Source organism: Oryctolagus cuniculus, chromosome 2 (genome assembly GCF_964237555.1).
Source record: "Oryctolagus cuniculus chromosome 2, mOryCun1.1, whole genome shotgun sequence".
NCBI classification, from domain to species: Eukaryota; Metazoa; Chordata; class Mammalia; order Lagomorpha; family Leporidae; genus Oryctolagus; species Oryctolagus cuniculus.
This window is the reverse complement of record NC_091433.1, coordinates 55,607,930-55,629,415: the sequence shown is the minus strand read 5'-3', so window position 1 is coordinate 55,629,415 and position 21,486 is coordinate 55,607,930. Positions and strand designations below refer to the sequence as shown.

At 37.8% G+C, this 21,486-nt stretch overlaps 1 protein-coding gene across 2 annotated transcripts in view; it reads right to left on the bottom strand.

Annotated features, from left to right (window-relative positions):
* Nucleotides 1-21,486, bottom strand: part of GALNT7 (polypeptide N-acetylgalactosaminyltransferase 7) — a 182,027-nt gene that overhangs the window by 67,016 nt on the left and 93,525 nt on the right. For both annotated transcript variants that reach the window (XM_051842571.2, XM_051842572.2), the window contains exon 2: nucleotides 5,982-6,442. In XM_051842571.2, the coding sequence (XP_051698531.2) occupies nucleotides 5,982-6,442 (461 nt within the window). The remainder of the gene's footprint in view (nucleotides 1-5,981; nucleotides 6,443-21,486) is intronic.

Genomic DNA, 21,486 nt, shown 5'->3' with positions numbered 1-21,486 from the left:
TCAATGTTTTATGAAAGCAACTCTTTCATAAATTATAGCACTATCTTCTAAACAACTTGGTATCAAAGACAGCATTTAAAATGGACAGAAACTGAGAAAAGCTAACAGCTACAGTTTATTTTAAATAAAACTGGAGTATAAAAAATCAGTTATCTTTTTGGAATTAGGTAAAAAGAGAGTTATCTGGTATATAAAGTATGTATGTAAATGTAAAATGTATATTTTTAAAGAACTTCTACTTCTTTCAGGCAAGCTTAAGAAAGTTATTAACAATCATACTAACATTTGTATAGCTCTGAGAATTTCAAAGTACTTTTATGTCTATTATTTCACTTTGTAAATGAGACTAAGAGCTTTCTACAATAAGAAACATAAAAAGGTGTATAGGTGGGAGGAAAGGTTAAATATTAGGAGAAGATGAATTTGATCAAGTCAAAATATTTAAAAATTCACTTGTTTGAAATAAAACAGCTTGAATTATATAAGTTTGATTGTCTGCCTTTTTGGGCAGAAAAAGAGCAAGAATAATTTCCATGTGTTTATACCAGTAGTTCACAGGAAAGGAGATAAAATAATAAAATCTCAAACTTTATTAGAAGAAAATCTAACATATTCATAAGCAGAACTTTCCACCTCTTTCCTACAAATAGGCTGCTCTTCCTGACTGACTCTGGTTTAGATAAGTGAGCTTCAGGTGGAAGGGTTTGTTTTATCCTAATTGCCCTATGTCTGATAATAGCTCCATTCTGCTTCATGTGGCTGATCTCCAAAGTCTTAGATTAATCTTTGACTCCTCCTTTCACTTGACCACCTGGCACAACCCACTGATTCTAACTCTTCTTTTCTCTTACACTGTGTCTCCTTTTCCTGGTTTTACAACCTCCACTGAAGTTTTCCTCTAATGCCAATAACCCACCAACCTCATAACAGGTTTCTGCCCTTTACTCCCCTCCAGACACTCCATCAGTCAGATATTCCCCAAGTTCTCTTTATAACCCTTCAACAGGTCTTCTCTGGCTGCCAAATTCAGTACAGACATTGTGATGGGTATTGATCTTCCAATGTCCTGCTTGTCTACAGCTTTGTCTCTCTACATACACTTTTTGACCTATATAAATAACTCTCGCCAATGTCTCTTCTATTCTGTGCCCTCTTCCTAGGGGCCCCTGTCCATCCTTCAGTGCCTTTCCCTAGCACACACTCCATGAATCCCTTTCCGATTCTTCTGTAACTTGATGTGGCCTTTACATCCTCTGAATCACATAATTTTTCTCATACCTTTCCTGTGGCTCTTACATTCCACCTTATATTGCAGTGTTCATTCCTTTCTCCTTACCAGTAGATGGTGAGCTCCTCAAAGGTAGAGACTACATTTTCTCATTGAATCACCCCTTGGCAGTCTATCATAGTGCCCTGCACACTAGAAATACTAAATTAATATCTGTATAACTGTGATAGAAATCATACACTTTTTAAAATAGAAAATAAGTGTGAAGGCAGGTGAAGTCATTTTTGGCTCAAGTCTTTAAAAAAGAAGTAGGTCTCCAGTTCACTCAAAATACTATTGCTCACCCTTTTAACAAGCAATCAACAGCCAGTAAATTACTCAGCTAGTGAATGTAATAAAAGCCATCATATACATAAGTATGACTCATGCTGCAGCTGGGCAGTCCTCTCCTGCTTCCAGAGTACAGAACATTCATCTGAAAGGACTACGGAACAGCCACAAGAACGAACAAGTTAACCACAATGTCAGATGTACGGTTTGATGAACAGCCCAAAGCGTGGTTTATTTTTAGCTTTGCAGGTGGCTCATTTGTATGACTGATAGAGGCAAAAGAACAAGGTTGTTAAGACCTACAGTCTAAAGCTGCAGAAAGCCAACACCACCAGCACATTTCCCACGTGGGACGAAGGCGAGGGAGTGTGTTTGTGTTTGATATGGATGTATGGTTTGTTTTCAGTATGTTGCCAGTGAAAGGAGAAAAGTGCTAATCTGCATATTACACAATATCCAAAATGTTAGGTAGGGGTATTTTTTTTTATTTTAGAGGAAATTCTAAGGACTGTCCACATTCTAACTTATGAAAAACTGTACTTAAAAATTATTGTTTTACACTCTACATTGAATTTTAAGTGTCCAAAAATAAATGGATCCTATTTCATTTTTAAGTGTGAAAAAGAATCCAGTTTAAAAAAATAATTTGAATTTAGTTAATCAAAGTTTCTGAGTGTTACTAGAGTATTTTGACATATTAAACTTATTTAAACATATTGCCACATTTGTCTTGGGACAGTTGTTTGATTGGAAACATAATATTTACAGGAATGATATACGCAAAAATATGCCACATCCTATTTCTAGGTACTGTTCCAGTTGTAAGAGAAAAGAACATGGAAAACAATTGCCTATGCACAGCTTGATAGAAGAAAGGAAGATTAAAAAAAGACAAAGAAAGGAAGAGGAAGAGGAAGAGGAGAGGAAAGGAAAGGCAAATAAAATGAAGGAAGTGAGAGGGAGATACAGGAGGAGAGACAGATAGAAAGGAAGAAAACTGGAGGCTGGCAAGGAGGACTTAGAAAGACGGGAGGTTGAGATGGCTCCCGGTGTGCCTAAAATTTTCAAAAAAAGCAGAGGAAGGCCTGCCATCACAGAAGGTACAAGTGGAAGCAAGATGATATAAAGGCAGTATGTGACATTTATGGGTTCTAAAAAGCAACAGACAATATCAAAGTTAAATGGCAACTGAAAGCAGTCAAAGGTTGAACATGAGAGTATTGAAGAAAGTACCACAGCAGTTAAAGCAGTTAATAATACTTAAGTCTGTAACCAACAGGCCTGTAATAAGACTTTTGGTCTACTCTTGACAGACTGGTCTATTAGACCCATTCTAAAGATTACAGGAAACTGAGGGTCAAAGATCTCATATTTGGTAAAGGAGCCAAGGTTTGAACCTGAGAGACTATATTCATTGATTCATTCTTTCTCTCAGCAGACGTTCACCAAGTTGGAACTACTGAGATCCTAGGTGTTAGTTACTAGGAGTACCTGAGGGAGAAAATAGACATAGTCCTTGCTCTTAGGAGTTATCATCCAGTGATAAAGATACCAATACACAGCCAAATAAACCAGTATCTAATAATAAAATTTAATAAATACTATGAATGAAGTGGCCAGAGAGCAGTGATGGAGAATAAAGAGGTGTTATCCAATTAGACAACATGGTTACAGAAGTTCCATTGGGCCCTAAAGGATGGGAAGGAGCCAGCCACAGGAGGGAAGAAAAAGCACCACAGAAGAGGGATGAGCACACCCAAAGGACTCAAGAAAGGCTAAACAATTAGAGGAAGGCGGACCAGAAGCAGCCTCAAGAGAAGACCTGCAAGACACATCTTGCCTTGCAGGGTCACAGCACAGGGGCTGCTGCAGATCTGGAATTTGTGCTTTCTTTTAAGAGCAGTGGAAAGAAACAGAATGGTTTTGTATAGGTTACGTTTGGGTTTATCTATGTGGATAATAAGCAATCAGGAGAAAGAACAGAAATGAAAAGACCAGTAAGGAGGCTTTTGCAGGGATTCCAGGAAAGATCATGATTACTAGGACTCCAGTGGTGGAAGTGGAGATGAAAGAAATAGACTCAGAAATAGTCTGAGTGATATTGTGATAGTAGAAACAAGAGGCCTTGCTGAGAACTTCCATGTGAGAGGGGAAGGAACGGGAGGCACACAGGATGACTCAGCATACTGCTCTAAATTTTGCATGTAATTTGATTTTTAAAGCATATTTTTTACATAGAAAAGTTAGCAATTTATATTTTGGTGTTTTATTTGATTTTTTTTTTTAAATAAGTAGTTCATGTGCTAAAATCTCCATTCACACATTGCTAGGCTTACCCTCTGACTGTAGCAACAGCACTGAAGAACACCATCCAGAAAGAGACATACTTTAATTATGGTGTAAAGAGAAGGCTCTTCACAGCAAACCACGTAGGGGTTAATAGGAATTTTACAATTTTGCTGGGTAATTACAAAGAAATCACAGCTGTGAACCTCAGACTTTAAATGGCCAAGTTGTGAGAGCTGCCTGCCTAAGTTTCAGTAAGTCCTTTCATGTTAGAAGGTCAGTAAGTAGAATCCTTCTCCCCACTATATCCCTGTTGCAGTGATGAGGATGCCACCCATCAAAGTATCACAGTAGCTCTGCAATGGAGGTGAGCAGCATGACCAAGGCTATATTTAACACAATTGGCACCTACTCTAGATGAATGAATACAGGTCCTGGTATGGGTCCTAAAGGGTTCTACCCGCTAACAACTACCCTCTTGACCAGAAGAGTTATCAGATAACTTAAAGGACATTTAGTTAAATTTGGATTTAAGGAAGCTAACACAATTTTTAATATGTTCTTTGCCATATTTGGAATCAGTTTATTCCACTGTTTTTTTTGAAATGCAAATTTAACTGAATTTCTTGTATTTAAAAAAATATTTATTTATTTATTTGAAAGACAGAGTTACAGAGAAAGAAGGAAAGACAGAAAGATCTTACATCTACTGGTTCTCTTCCCAAATGGCCTCAAATGTTGGGGTTAGGCCAGGCTGACACCAAGAGCGTCATCTGGTTCTCCAACATGGGTAGCAGGGGCCCAAGTAATTGGGCCATCTTCTGCTGCTTTCCCAGGCATATTAGCAAGGAGCTGGATTAGAAATGGAGCAGCTGGGGCTCGAACAGGTACCCATATGGGGATGTCAGTGTTGCAGGCAATGGCCTAATCTGCCTCACCACTACACCTGCCCTTTCTTGTATTTCTATTTGCTAAATCTGGCAACTCTATGTCTAGGCATGTCTCCACTTTACTAGGGATAAACTGCTCAAGATTCTTCCTTCAGACGCCTTGGGATACTCAAATTCTTCTCTGAATAAGAGAGTATGTCTCTGACCACCACAATGCTACATACATTTCTACTTTTTTTGCATATTTCATTTATTCCCTCTCAATCCTACCAATAAATGCATGAATGCTTAATTTTTATAGAGTAGCATGATAAAGACACAGAATTTTACTTAGTGGACATAAAGAATGATAGTGTATGTGTATATATGTGTGCTTATGAGTGGATGTGGGAAGGCATGCACCTGCTGTGTCAATCTTTTAAAATGAAGATTATGCCAATAATATATCACCAGGAATGAATTTTGAGAGTTTTCCAATGGCAGTGAATTAGTACTCACATTAATAAAAGCTGTTTAGATCCTAAAGTAATAGAACAGTTATTGAATAAGCTGGAAGAGAAAAGCTTTAAGCTCCTTCAATAATTACTGTCTATCAGAAGTCAAGAGCTGGAAATCTTTCATTTTAAAATCATACTATCTGAAAAGAATATGAAAGTTTAGGCCACATTTTTATTATGTCTGCATGTTCCTTTTTCACATTCTCAAGTGTTTCAATTTCTAGTTTCAATGTTGAGGAAAAAAAGTAAAGGAAATCTAGCAAATTATATGAGAAACCCAGTATAATGTTACTGTCTGCTATTGTTCTCCAACAAAGTTAGGAACATGCTCCAGAATGGAAATCAACAATATCAAGACACCTTTACTACTAAAAAACTGTCAGTTGAACTAAATGAAGCATTTAACATAAAGTGTGGTTGACTGACATTCCAGTGTGAACTTATTTTCTCACTGTGGACTTCTAACAAAAATTCATAAATTGATGCCAGTCTGGAAACCACATTTTGAGTAGCACTGACACAGAAGACCCCAGAATTTTCTACATCTTGCCTTTAATATGATGGCATACAAGGAGAGGTTTCCTTTTTCTGGTCATTTTGCAGGCCAAAGATCCTTAATAAAACCATAAATATTTTCTCCATTCTAACACTCTAACGATCTAACTAATTCTATGTAACACTCTAACTAATTCTAAATGTCCACCAAACAGTAGTTCCCCCAATTTTAGAAAGAAGAGGATATGTGCTTACTCTTCTTGACGTAAGTCATTGACGCTGCGGTCCAGAGAGATCATGTCACTTGCCACCATGTTAAATCCAAACTCTTTAATACTGGCTTGAACTGCTTGTTTGTATTCTGGTCCCAAAACCAATGGCTTGGCTTTTTCTCCAGGGCCACCAACCACTCCATGAGGCTCAGGTTCTTTGGGTTCAAAGTTACCGAGGATCCCTGGGCGCAGCACAGGATCACGGTAGGTGAATGTCTGAGGCTTAAATGTGAGATACTGCCTCTGTATTATGTCTTTCTGGGAGTCTTCTCCAGCATGATGCTCTTGTTCATTCTTAGCCTTGTTTTTTCTTCTAATAGACTCTAAGTCCACTTCTACTCCTTCAACATGAGGCCATGGTACCACAGGTTTGAATCTGTCATCCCCAGGAGCTAATCCATTGCCTCCTCGGTTAGGCACGGGGTTATTGACATCTCTGTCTTCCTATACAAAAGGGATGGGGGATATATAATGAGTACATGAAGGTAGACTACCAGAGTAGAGTTTATGATACCAATTTTCATGCTTAAAAAAAGACAGAAGCAACAAAAATTAAAAAGTTTAAAATGTGAAAAACAAGCAGGTCATTAATCAGGACTTCCCACTAGAAGATAACATTCAGGGTAGAAGATAGCATGAAATAGGCTATTTCCTTGCCTTACAATTCCAAAATAAATTGACAAATGTGTTTTTTACCTTTTCCCTTTATAAACTTGACTCTATCAAAGATCTCTTAGTAAAGAATATTGTTAACAAGAGTTAGAGCAATGAGGTTCCAGGATATTTAATTAAAACAGGCTAAAATGTCTGCCACTTAACTCCACACTAGGACTATATGATTCCTTAACAGATTAGTAATAGCATTAACACCATCTGACCAGAATTCTTCTAGTGTTAGGACTACCTCAAAAATAAAATTTAAAATTTTGTTTTAAAGATTACTGAAGTAAGACTTGTTGTAGGATGTTGAGTAACTTACTCATCTATTAGCTTATTTAGATAGAAAACTCTCTACTGATGATTTTAGCAGATGTGAATTCAACAGGTAAGAGATCACTAAAGACTGAATTTAGAGAATTCAGAACAGATTTTTTTTCTCTTTAACTTTTTTTCTCTCTTTTTTTTTTAAAAACTTTTATTTAGTAAACATAAATTTCCAAAGTACAGTTTATGGATTACAATGGCTTTCCCCACCCCCCATAATTTCCCTCCCACCTGCATCCCTCCCATCTCCCGCTCCCTTTCCCATTCCATTCACATCAAGATTCATTTTCAATTATCTTTATATACTGAAGATTGATTTAGTATATATTAAGTACATTTCATCAGTTTGTACCCACACAGAACATAAAGTGTAAAATACTATTTCAGTACTAGTTATAGCATTAATTCACATTAGACAACATATTAAGGACAGAGATCCCACATGAGAAGTAGGTACACAGTGACTCCTGTTGTTGACTTAACATTTGACACTCTTGTTTATGGCATCAGTAATCTCCCTAGGCTCCAGTCATGAGTTGCTAAGGCTATGGAAGCCTTTTGAGTTCGCCAACTTCGATCTTATTTAGACAAAGTCATAGTCAAAGTGGAAGTTCTCTCCTCCCTTCAGAGAAAGGTACCTCCTTCTTTGATGGCCCGTTTTTTCCACTGGGATCTCACTCACAGAGATCTTTCATTTAGGTTTTTTTTGGTTTTTTGTTTGTTTGTTTGTTTGTTTTTGTGTTTTTTTTTGTTTGTTTGTTTGTTTGTTTGTTTTTTTGCCAGAGTGTCTTGGCTTTCCATTCCTGAAATATTCTCATGGCCTCTTCAGCCAGATCCGAATGCCTTAAGGGCTGATTCTAAGGCCAGAGTGCTATTCAGGACATCTGCCATTCTATGAGTCTGCTGTATATCCCACTTCCCATTTTAGATCATTCTCTCCCTTTTTTTTATTCTATCAGTATTAGCAGCCACTGGTCTTGTTTATGTGATCCCTTTGACTCAGACCTATCATTATGATCAATTGTGAACTGAAATTGATCACCTGGACAAGTGAGATGGCAATGGTACATGCAACCTTGATGGGATTGTATTGGAATCCCCTGGCACATGTCTAACTCCACCATTTGGGGCAAGTTCGATTGAGCATGTCCCAAATTGTACATCTCTTCCCTCTCTTATTCCCACTCTTATATTTAACAGGGATCACTTTTCAGTTAAATTTAAACACCTAAGAATAGTTGTGTGTTAATTACAGAGTTCAACCAATAGTATTAACTAGTTGAAGTGAAAGGGACACTATGAAAAACAGTGACTTAATCAGCCCTTGTCCTTACTATTGATGTACAATTTAATACTTTATCCTTTTTAGTATTTTTTTTGTTCTAGTTAATACTATCAGAACAGATTTTTAAAAAGTTAACTATTTAGGTAACACAAGCACATGTAAAAGACCCAAAAGGGCATTCCATGAAAAGCAAACTTTGCTGCCTTCTGTTCTGTAGGGGCAGTCACAGCTATCAATTTATTGTGAATTTTCCTAGAAATGTTATATGTAGGGGCCTGTGCTGTGGTGCAGTGGGTTAAAGCCCCAGCCTGCAGTGCCAGCATCCTATATGGGTACTGGTTTGAGTCCCAGTTGCTCCACTTCTGATCTAGCTCCTAAAGATCCTGGCTCCCAGCTTAGGATAGGCTAAGCTCTGGCCGTTATGGCCATTTGGGGAGTGAAACAGCAGATGGAAGACCTCTCTCTCTCTCTGTCTCTATCTCTTTCTGTAACTGTCTTTCAAATAAATAGGTCTTTTTAAAAAAAGAAATGTTATATGGATATTTAAGCATATATATATATATATGTGTGTGCTTATAACATGAGACATTTTTGAACATGGGACATAGATTTTAATTAACACATTGGAAAGGAAATCTGTAAGATGTTACCACTGATGCAAAGATAAATCCAAAGAAAAAATACACAAACATCAAGAATACTGCATAGAACTGGTAAAGCCACTATGGAAGACAGTCTGGAGAATCCTCAGAAACCTGAATATAGCACTACCACAGGACCCAGCCATCCCACTCCTTGGAATATACCCAAATGGAATTAAAGGGGAGAAAAAAGCCATTTGCACCTCAATATTTGTTGCAGCTCAATTCACAATAGCTAAAACATGGAATCAACCTAAATGTCCATCAACGGATGACTGGATAAAGAAACTATGGGATATGTACTCTATGGAACACTATACAGCAGTAAAAAACAATGAAATCCGGGCATTTACAACAAATGGAGGAAGCTGGAAAACATCATGCTGAGTGAAATAAGCCAGTCCAAAAGGGACAAATATCACATGTTTTCCCTGATCGATGGCAACTAAACGAGCACCTAAAATGATACCCATTGAAGTGAAATGGACATTATGAGAGACAATGACATGAGCAGCCCTTATCTAGACTGTTGAGGAACAACTTACTATTTTGTTCCTTCAGTATTTTTGTTGTTGTTGTTGTTGTTGCTCGGTTTGCTCTACACAAGACCACTGGTTGAACTCTGCAATCAATGCACAACCATTCTTAAGCGTTTAAAAATTAACAGAAAATTGATCTCTGTGAAACATAGGAGTGGGAATAAGAGAGGGAGGAGATATATAGGAAGGCACATACTCACTCAGACCTACCTCCAATGGTGGAACTAGAAATGTGCCAGGGGATTTCAACTCAACCTTACCAAGGAGGCAGGTACCAATGCCAGCACACTTGGTAAAGTGATAAGTATAAATACACAACCGATCAAAAAGATAGGGTAAGTGTCAAAGAGATTACACATATAAGACCAGTGTAAGCAAATAATGAAGGATAGAATCAAAAGGGAGAGAATGATCCTGCGGGGGAAGCAGGACACACAGCAGACTCATAGAATGGCAAATGCCCAAAACAGCACTCCTGCCTCAAAATCAACCCTTGGGACATTCAGATCTGACTAAAAGGTCCATGAGAGTCTCACAGGCATGGAAAGCCATGACACGGTGGCAAAAAACAACCTAAATGAAAGATCCTGGTGAACAAGACCCCAGCAGAAGGATCAGGCCATCAAGGAGAGAGGCGTCTTTCTCTGAAGGGAAGAAGGAACCTCCACTGTGATATGGCCTTGACTAAACAAATTCAGAGTTGGTGAACTCAAGGAGCTTCCATAGCCTAGACAGCTCATAGCAGGAGTTTCGGGTGATTGCTGACATCATAAATAAGAGTGCCAATTGTTAAATCAACAACGGGAGTCACTGGGTACATGCTCCCCACGTAGGATCTCTGTCCTTAATGTGTTTTACTATGAAACTTAAAAACAACACTACTAGTCAAATAATACCCTATACCTTGTGCGGTTGTGTGAGTAAAGCCTGTTGAAATCCCTGCTTAGTATATACTAAGTTGATCTTCAGTATATGAAGGTAATTGAAAATGAAACGTGATGAAGGGCGGGATAGGAGAGGGAGTGGGAGAGGGGAGGGCCACGGGAGGGAGGGAGGTTGCGGGGGGGAGCCACAACAATACAAAAGTTGCATTTTATATTCTACTTAAAACTATTGGTTGAACTCTGTAATTAATACACAATTACTCTTAGGTGTTTAATTATTGCTATAACTAGTACTCAAATAGTATTTTACACTTTGTGTTTCTGTGTGGGAGCAAAATGTGGAAATCTTTACTTAATATAAGCTAAATTGATCTTCTGTATATAAAGATAATTGAAAATTAATCTTGATGTGAAGGGAAGGGGAGAGGGAGTGGGAGAGGGGAGCGTTGTGGGTGGGAGGGAAGTTATGGGGGGGAGGAAGCTATTGTAATCCATAAGCTGTACTTTGGAAATTTATGCTCATTAAATAATAAAAAAAAAGAATACTGCAGAGAACTTAAAACAGATGTTAAATAGGTCAATATACATAGGACAATAATCAATTGCATTCCATCAGAAACAGTTTTCATTTTAATATATAAAAATATTTTTATTACCATAAGCTTTCTATAATTCACATGATTGTAAAACAACTCAAGTATAACAACAGGGTGAAACAGCCTGGAAAGTTGAGTTAGATGCTATACTCAGTCACCCTTTTGGGTCATTTCATAGTTTTGCACATATAATTCAATACCATAATATAATACCAATACCCCCATGATACAATATCAGTTTTAAAATGCAACACAACCTGCACATCAGTGTGACTCTTTTCTTCAGACACAGTGTTATAGGTTGTTCAGGCTTCTGACTGTCATATATACAAACCTTTGGGCCCAAATAAGTATCAGAGGTAAATAGGTAGACAACTGTCTTGCCAGAAACAACTTATATTTATGAACAACTAAGGGGTCTCTTGGGAATTAACTACTCTTAAGAAAAGTGTAAATTAAGCTTGATTCTGTAATAGAGAGGTAAGTATCGAAGCTGAGGGGTGATTCTGATGATGAAAAAAGTATCCAATTCTCCAATATGTGTCCAGCTCTTTCCAAAATTATATTCCCTATGGAAGAGTTTTAATAAATTAGGGAGAAATCACTATAAAATGCTGTAAGATACTGGACTCAAGTTGTAGATGTTAAACCAAGTTTAACACAAAAAAGAGAGAAATTCTCTCCTGCTTCTATTTTTTGTATCAGTGAATTGGAAAATACAGAAGCAAAGAATGAGGGAAAGGAAATGCCATTAAATACAGGAGAGTACTATGAACACGTCATTAGATGTCACCCATAGCCATACCATACACTGAGTTACCTAATGTTCCATAGGGAGGAAACATGGAATTAGAAGAACATGGAATATGATAGCATAACAGGTGAAATCAAGCCACCTGAATTATGAAACACATGCTATAGTTGAGGTTGGCTATAACATAAAAATTACAAATTTAAACATTTCTCAAAACTTGTAACAGATTCACAAGCTTCATGCTTATCTCTTCCAAAGTTTATTTTGATCTTTTCTTAGACTTAATTGTTCTTTGTTCCAGTCTTAAACTTTTGGTATTCTTCAGGGTTCTGTTAGAAATCTACTTGTCATGCCCTCCACATTGTGGGTTATCTCACTCTCTTACAAGCTCAGGGACCAATTTTATACAGATCATTCCTGTATCCATGTCCTCAGCCTATATTATATTTCTGATCTCCAGAACTTATATTTGTAGTCAACTGTTTTCTGAATATTTCCATTTGTACCTTTCTGGTATCCAAGTTTAATATAACCCAAATTGAATTTATCATCCACCTCACATCCCAAAAGTGTTTCCCACTTCAGGGCCTGGAATCAATATCCACTCAACTGATGAAGCTGAAAAATCTGGATTTCATCTTCAACTTCGTGTTCTACTTACCCTCTTGATGTCTGATCAGTCATGAATCCCTGCCAGTTCTGTTATGTATGTGGCTCCCGACTCTGGCCACTTTTATTGTCCTCACTTGTCACTGACTTAACCTACACCACCCTCCCCTCTGAACAGGATTATTACAATAGTAATTATAGTGATGATCATAAATCTACCTGCTTCACACAAATTAACTCATTTAGCCCTGTGAGTTAAGTACTATGATTACTATTCCTATTTTACAGACAGAAAATCTGAAATAGAAGTTACAAAGATCAATCAACACACAGTGGAGTCAAAATCTGAATCCAGACAAAGGTGGCTCAAGAGTCCATGCTCTTAATCACACTGTATCTTGGTGCTTCCCATCTTAATACAGCATTTACTGTCTCTCCAACAGCTTTCCAAACCGGGGACTCTCCTGAAGTTCAAATGTGACTGTGTTGCTTTCCTCGTTTACAGTATTTCACCCACTGCTGCCCTCAGGAGAGTGTATACTCTTTAACAACAATGACAGTGTTTTCCAGGCTGTAGCCTACATTTATGTAATGTCTCCATCATCACCCGTGACAGCAAGGGGAACTAATTTTTCCCACAAGCTATCAATTTATAAACATTTTTGGCTTTGCAAACCACAGCATCTCTGTTCCAATTATTTAAGTCTGCCATTTCAGTGCAAAAGCAGCTATCGACAATGTATAAATGAATGGGTATGGCTGTATTCCAACAAAACTTTATTTACAAAGACAGGTGGTAGGCTAAATTTTGCTGCTTCCTAACTCCTGTACTAGACTAAGTTCTATGAAAGGGCAAGGGCTGTGTCTGCCATAGGTACCATGGCATTCCCAGTGCTTATCTTGGAATATAATTATTCAATATTTATTGAATAAATGGACAAATCCTAAAATCTCTGCTTTAGTTGTTAGAAAAGGGAAAGATACAATGAATAGTGAATATGATATGAGAGAGAGGGTATTAGATCACAAAGACCCTTCCTTATTCGCAATACTTTATGAATTCACCAAGGATATAACTCCCCTAATAATGTTATATAATAGCACCAAAAGAATTGAATTTGTTCACTTCTCAAAGCCCGAATGTCATTAAATCTGAAGGTAAAACCAAATATTATAATTGTTTGGGGCTGGCATTGTGGCATAGCAGGTAAAGCCATTGCTTGTGCTGTTGGCATCCCACATGAGTACCACCTCGAGTCCCGGCTGCTCCACTTCTGATCCAGTTCCCTAGTAAGGGAAAAGCAGCGGAGGATGGCATGTGTTTGGGCCTCTACCACCCATGAAGGAGACCCAGATAAAGCTCCTGGCTCCTGGCTTTGGCCTGGTCCAGTGCTGCCAATTGCAGCTATCTGGAAGATGAACCAGCAGATGAAAGATCTCTTTATCTCTCCCTCTTTCTGTAACTCTGCCTTTCAAATAAATAAATATATAAATCTTTAAAAAGTTGTTTAACCCAAGTCAACTAAGAATAATCATGTCAAATCTTAATGCTACATAATTCAAAGAACAGCTATAAAACAATGTAATACTTAACTCCCCAGGGAAGGAAGGTTACATACTTTTCCTTCCTGACAGTGAGTGAGAATTAGTAGATGGCTTTGTGATGCACTAGTATTATGATACTGTCATAAGCACCAGCTGATTCATGTACAGCCAAAATAGATGAATCACTGCTGACTAGAAATGGAAGAGAACCAGTAGATAATTTTCCAAGGTCAGTATTTTCAAATCCCATAATCACCACATGGTAGTATGCATTACCAGAATAAGATCGGAATATTCACTATCTGCCTTACAATTTACAAAGCACTCCCCAGCCTTTAACCCAAATCTTACTTATGTATATAATATCTCACAAGTTGATTATACCTTATTAGAAATTATATGAATCCAAAAGGATTTAGAAAGATGGTCTTTAGAGCAAATGCCAGTAATGCAGGTTTGTTTGGATCTGAAAACTAGAAAACTAAGCATTTAATGAGTTCAGACAGTCACAAGATCTCTTGAGATATTGTGTCTTAGCTGTAGGAATTGTCCATGACTGAACAACTTACACAATATTTGGTTATCATTCTTCATAAGCCACAAAATTTAAAAGCATGATGAGCCAACTTTCATTCAGTGATTTTAAAACACTTTTAATCAAAAATACCTTTAATTTGAAAAATCACCTTAGCATCCTTTCTCTGGCTGCACTTAGTCATCTAGAAAGATCAGAAGGAACAGCGGCAAAGAGAGGAGGGACAGAGGTGTTGTAAAAATAAAGCAGGCACAAAAGTTCAGAACGGACAAGGTGTGCTTGGAAGCCAGGGCTCTCGACTCTCACCGACATGTGGTGGAATGTGGGGTGCTCTCGCCTCAGCACCCTTGCTCCTCTCTCCTTAGCTACAGCTGGACTCTAAGCTAACCCATCTGAATAACCCATCTGACATTCTGTACTGACTGAAAGCCTTCAGTCTTGCTCCTTTCAGAGCAATGAGTGTTGACTGCTTTGGGAGCTGTGGCCAAGCTGGGCATGGTGGAGAAGGGCAGGGGTCAAGTAATTTGTACTTAAGCAGGGCTTAAAAATGGATAAACGCAGGATTAAACAGAGAACTTACTGGTCCTTGAATATCTGGGGTGTCATTCCATACAGGAAAGGACCCTGCTTCTGGGCATATCATAAGACCTCCAAACCAGGAAGAGATTCAAGGCCGCTTTTTAATGGCAAGAACTCTGTTAGCAACTAAGGCAGAAGTGAAAATGAAGAAAATGTGCATTTAGGAAACTTTATGTAAATACAAACATTCTATGCAAACTCTGGGCATTCTTAGTTAGACAAAGCATGCCACTCTGAAAAGAAGACTCTTTTCTTTCCTTAAAAATTTTCAGGATATAAAACCAAACAGCAGAATGGAGAAGAATATGGATGATATCACTGTAATGGTTCCACCTAGAGAAATCCAGGTCAACAACACTAATACTACACAGTATACTTCGGCAGGATAATCAGGCTGACTATTACACAGCAATCAATTTGACCCAAATATATCGTAGAGACTAAAACAGTAAGATTATTTATGACAGAGAGCTATTATATAATAAGTAATGGGTTCTCCTTTTATTTTTCTCTCAAAACTTTCAATACACTACAGCAGTCATGATTATAAGCAGGTGAGTTGATGCTACTGGAAAGGTTTTACCAGGTTTCTAAGGGGGCAGTTTGAGGCAATTAAATACCACCCTTTCTCAACCACATAAGCAAAATAAGAGAGTACAAGTAGTAACTGTTTTGAGCTATTTAATCAATAACCATATGAAGGTTATCTAAAATTATTTACATTTCCTGATTCCTGTCCAAGGATTCTTTCTAGTACCCTTGCTCTACAGGCTGAATTTCCTTTTTAAGTAGAATACAAAGGCATGCACAACCATCCTCACTGTTATTCTAATCCACACAAGGCTTCTTCCTCCAGGTAAATGTTGAAACCTGGATGCTCAGAGTAGAAAACTTTGATTCTTTTTATCACATTTGAAATCATCCATGAAACCAAAGCTTAAATAGGTTTCATCCCACCAAATTAATGCCTTTCAGTTTAGTATATATAGAAAAAATTGACATCAGTCCCATACGTTCTGTCTTTGAATGATAATTATGCATTGATAGTATCTCCAGTTTTAAATTAGTCCATGTCTAATGTCCATGGCCTTCTTCTCCATTTCAAATAAAAATGTTAGGAAGTTTTTGACATATAACTTCATTCATATCATTGGATATTGTGAGTTTCCTCTTTTTTTTTTTTTTGGTGTTAGGAAGCAACTCTTCATTCAGGTTTTGTAAAAATCATTCTTCAACTGATAAAAAATATTCCCTTTATTTGACTGGAACCCAATTCTAAAGAACATGTGTGAATTTCCTGCAAGGGTGGGGGACATCTGGCCTGCAGGATGTATACAGTGCATGAAATCATTTGGTCTGGTCCTGCCAAGGCAACCACAGGTGGGACTCAGAATTCAATAAATATATAGCAGGCTAGTTTTAAGTTGCTATTTTTGCATGGCAAAAATATAATGTTATAAATATCCAAATGGTGCTAGGCAGAAAAAAGTTCCCTCCTCCCGCCCCTGCATAGGATATATTCTTACTCAAAATATTTTAGAGATAAGAGGTTATGATAAAAAGAAAAACTTCAGAAATATAAAAAAAATCAAATTTTTAAGTTTGACCTTCTGGAATTCTAAATTATTTCAATGATTAGGTATGTTACAAGTGATTTTGGCAGTGATATTAGTAACCGTGGGTACTAATTCCATTACACTCTTTCAGAAGTTTATGGTACAATTCTTTTAAAGGTTTATTTTTTATTATTTCAAAGGCAGAGCTATGGGGGTTGGGGAGAAAAGGAGAGAGAGAGAGAAAGAGGGAGAAAGATCTTCCATCTGCTGGTTCACTCCCCAGTGGCCACAACAGCCAGAGCTGAGGTAGGCTGAAGCCAGGAGCCAGGTACCCAATCGTGGTTTCCCAAGTGGGTAGCCAGGGACTCAAATACTTGAGCCATCACCTTCTGCTTCCCAGATACTTTAGCAAGGAGCTGGATCAGAGCAAAGCAGCTGGGACTAGACTGGCACTCTGATATAGGACTCAGGTATCCCAAGCAGCGGCTTAACCTGCTGCACCACAGTGTCCACCTCACAGTCCTGTGAATATTTCTAATATTGCTTTCCTGCATTGCCTTAGTATTGGTTTACACTTCTCCTCAGTCGGACTGATGGTTCTTTGATGATAGAATATATTATTTATTTGTGTGTCCCAAACACCTAGTAGACAGTGTACTGTTATGTTTATTCATGGACTGAGTAAATGGGGACCATCTGGCTATGAACTATCTATTATTACCTTGCTGGACTATAAACTGACTTTAGATGCATAATTTCATGCTATGGCTTGGCTTGGTTTCAACTAGAATTTTGGGAAAACAAAATTGAGATAACTGAAAAAATTTTCCCCACAATCTAAAATTTGAAAAATCTTTTCTTTAGTTACTGCTCTTCTTGAGATCTGGATAACTCATGTCTGCAAGTGAAACTTGGTACTTTATTTAAGCATGATAAAGTAAATCTGATGTTAGTTTTATTCCTCTAGGCCAATTTATCTTGGAAATGGTTTCCTGCTAAATTTGATCTTTGCTGTAAACAGTAATAGGATAGATTCTAAATCAGTTAATAAAAATATCAGAAAATAAAGGGAGAATAAATTCTTAAAAATGGGAAATTAAAGGACCAAAGTACAGGTTAATTTTTACAATAGGAAAATAACAAATTGCTTATCCTTTTACAAAAAAAAAAAAACCCTTTTATTCATAAGGCTGAATAATTGGCCTAGATCAAAGTTATTATCATAGACAACTAATCAAGAAGCCTATGAAAAACATGAAATTTAAAAATATTTATGAAAGGGCGGCGCTATGGCGCAGTAGGTTAATCCTCCGCCTGTGGCACCAGCATCCCATATGGGTGCTGGTTCTAGTCCTGGTTGCTCCTCTTCTAATCCAGCTCTCTGCTATGAACTGGGAAAGCAGTAGAAGATGGCCCAAGACCTTGGGCCCATGCACCCGCGTGGGAGACCAGGAAAAAGTGTCTGGCACCTGGCTTCAGATCAGCGCATTTCTGGCCATTGCGGCCATTTGGGGAGTGAACCAGCAGATGGAAGACCTTTCTCTCTGTCTCCCCCTCTCACTGTCTGTAACTCTACCTCTCAAATAAAATAAATAAAATCTTTTAAAAAATTTATGAAATCCAAGGAATTTTTATCTTTCAGAGACCTTATAAAAATATCTGCTTTAGCTCATGAACTGAATCATAAATAAGCATTCTAGGTTTTTAAAATATCCATCTTATTGTGAATATTATATATTAACTCTACTGATTTGAACTGAATTTTAAGAATCAAACATGAGTATTAACAAATAAATCACTTTGTAGTGTATTTCAAAAGGTGATAAAGCTATATTTGTCAGAATTCACTCTGTCATTTCGGGAGTCAGAGCAATATGTCAAGACCGGTCTATAAATACAAGTCATACCATGCTATTTAAACACCATATCACCGATGGGTAGTAAAAGGCATATAATACTTCTAGTTAATCATAAAAGGCCATAGTGAGTAGATTTTATCTCTCCATGTTTGGGAACTTAGCAATTCTTGAATTATTTAAATGAACAACAAAACAAAGCTCCTGTAACAGTGCCGGGTTCGATTTCCAGCTTCCTACTAATGTGCACTGTGGGAGACAGCAAGTGATGGTTCAAGCACTTAGGTCCCTGTCACCCAGATTGGTGACCTGGATTGATTTCCAGGCCTCTGGTTTTGTCAGCCGGGCCCAGTCCAGCAATTGCAGGTATTTGGGGAATGAATCGGCCCATGGGCTATCTGTGTCTGTGTTTCAAATAATTAACATTTGTTAAAAGATAAAGCTCTAAAATAGCATCTAAACAAAAGATACATAAAATATTTTAATAAACTTGTCAGTGTTTTTAATGAATATCTTGCCATATTTTTGCTACAAAATAACCTGTCTAAAATAAGAAAGGTATCAGGAAAGAGTGAAGATTAAAAAAACAGGAGAAGAAAGCAAAGCAAGTAGAGAAAGATTATAAAAATCTGTGAAGATTTGTAAACACATGAATAATTTATTATGAATATATATATTATGCATGCATACAGAGAAAGGAAATATACATTTAAACACCAAATGGCATAGCAGGATAAGAAATAAGAAATTAACCCTGCTGAATAGACCTTTCAAAAGAACAATCACAGCATTTCATCAGGTGGAGAAGGAGGAACTACTTAAAAACTAAATTGATTGAAAATGAGGTCACATCTGCTCCTCTTCTGCCCACTCACATCATGTTATGGAACTTTTCTTTCAGCTTGTGCCAATCAACTTTACTTTCTTACCTAGGAATCCCTCTTCAGACTCATCCTAGTTCATCTTTAAAATATATTTTTTTAAATATTCCCAACATTAATCCCTCAGGACCACATTGTTAACATTGTTCTTTTTAATCCAAGGAAGAAGCATTTTTTCAGGCTATCCTTTGATTCTTTTTTCCAATATAACAATGCATTTTATAATCTCATACTAGCCAAAGCCAAGTAGATAGTTTAATTCTTAATCCTCCTTCACATCTGGCAAATCCAGTGAAACCACATAATGATTTCCAAGTCTTCCTGAAAACATTATAGGGAATTATGTCACCAACAGAATCATCAATAATTATTATGGCATTAAGGGAAACATTTTACTGAGTGAGGGCAGAATGAGGTCAATGTGACATTCGCATTGGGAGAGAATGTTTAATATGCTTTCAAATGCCAAAAAAGCACTGTCCTATTATCCCTCTAGGGGAGAAATTCAAGAATGAATACAGCACTCCCACATGAAGTGTTACTACTTTCTGCAGCTGGAAATGCATAAAACCATTTTTCCTCTTGTGCTTCCTCACTTTGCCCTGAAGCAAGGCTTTCATAACAGTGCATAAAGAAAGTATTGCATTGTGAGTCTCTACAACAGATACATTTTGATTTGGTACAAGATAATCTCTTCTTGCAAATCTGAAAAACAAAACCACCCCAACAAAGAAAATATATCTCCATGTTTTCAGAGCAGGTACGTCATTTTGAAGCATGGAACAACATTTTACTATCATGTCAAGACTAGAACTCTATTTTAGCAATGTGTGCCAAGGTATGATGTTGTGATACAGAAAATATGTGAAGGTAGATCAAGGTATTTATATAACACACTATTTGACATTCTACTTTTCAACTATTAACAGACCTGATTTCAAGAGAGAATGTTTATCCAATGACACTCTTGTTTGTCATGGGTGTTATTTGGCATTTAGGTTAGTATGGGGCCAATGCTGTGGCACAATGGGTTAATGCCCTGACCTGAAGCGCCAGCATCCCATAAGGGCAATGGTTCGAGACCCAGCTGCTCCACTTCCTATCCAGCTCTCTGCTATGGCCTGTGAAAGCAGAGAAGATGGCCCAAGTCCTTGGGCCTCTGCACCTACGTGGGAGACCCAGAAGAAGCTTCTGGCTCCTGGCTTCAAATCGGCTCAGCTCTGGCTGTTGTGGCCAAGTGGGGAGTGAACCATTGGATAGAAGACCTTTACTTCTTTGCCTCTCCTCTCTCTGTGTAAGTCTGACTTTCAAATAAATAAATCTTTAAAGAAAAGTACTAAAAACATTAAATAATTGTGTTTTTAGTTATCTATATACTTATTACAGGTCAGCTATATGCCAGGCTATATAAAACTGTGTTACTGACAGAGGCCTCACCTCCAAGGGTGTGACAGTCGGAGGGAAAGGGACGCTTGAGAAGGCTGTAAGTGACCTGAGACAGACAGTAGAGGCTCCCCAGCAAACAGATGGCATGGCAGACTTGGATGAAACATGAGACGTGGCAACCACTCCAGGCTAAAGCAAAGGCACAAGCATTAGAACATGGAGCATTCAGGGAGCGCAAAATGGTTTGATATAGCAAGTGCATGGGACTTAGCAGAGGTGGCAGGAGGGAAGACTTGAGATACGACTGGCCGATACTCAGAGTGCCTCTTAAGAACTTCCAAAAGGTTCAGAATTTATCCTTTAAAAACTGGAGCCATGAGAGGAGTAGACACCAAATCACACCTGAATTTTGAAATGAATACTCTGCTAAGACAAATTAATAAGAGGGCCTCCGAAGCTTTCAGAGAGTTACTGGAAACATGTATGAATAAAATACTACAGAATACATTGTAGGAGAGAATTGCAAGAATGGAGTGGTCAACAGGGCTAAAATCTGAAGACATAATGTTAAATTAATGAGAATTACAGGGCCTGAAGTTACAGGCAATGGTGTGATTCCCTCTCCAGCTTTATGAGACACAACACTGGTGAAGGCCCCAGAAGCAAGGATCTCAAGAGGCTTAGGACTCCTCACCCTTATCTCCTAACTCAGCAATGGATGGAACTAGTACACTCTGTTCTCTCCTATAGAGCACAGAAGACTTTTCTGTGATCCTCTTGTTCTTCTCCAGACATTCCTTTGAAACGTCTGACAGATTCCTAAATACGTAGTGAGTATCTGCTATGTGCCAGGTTACA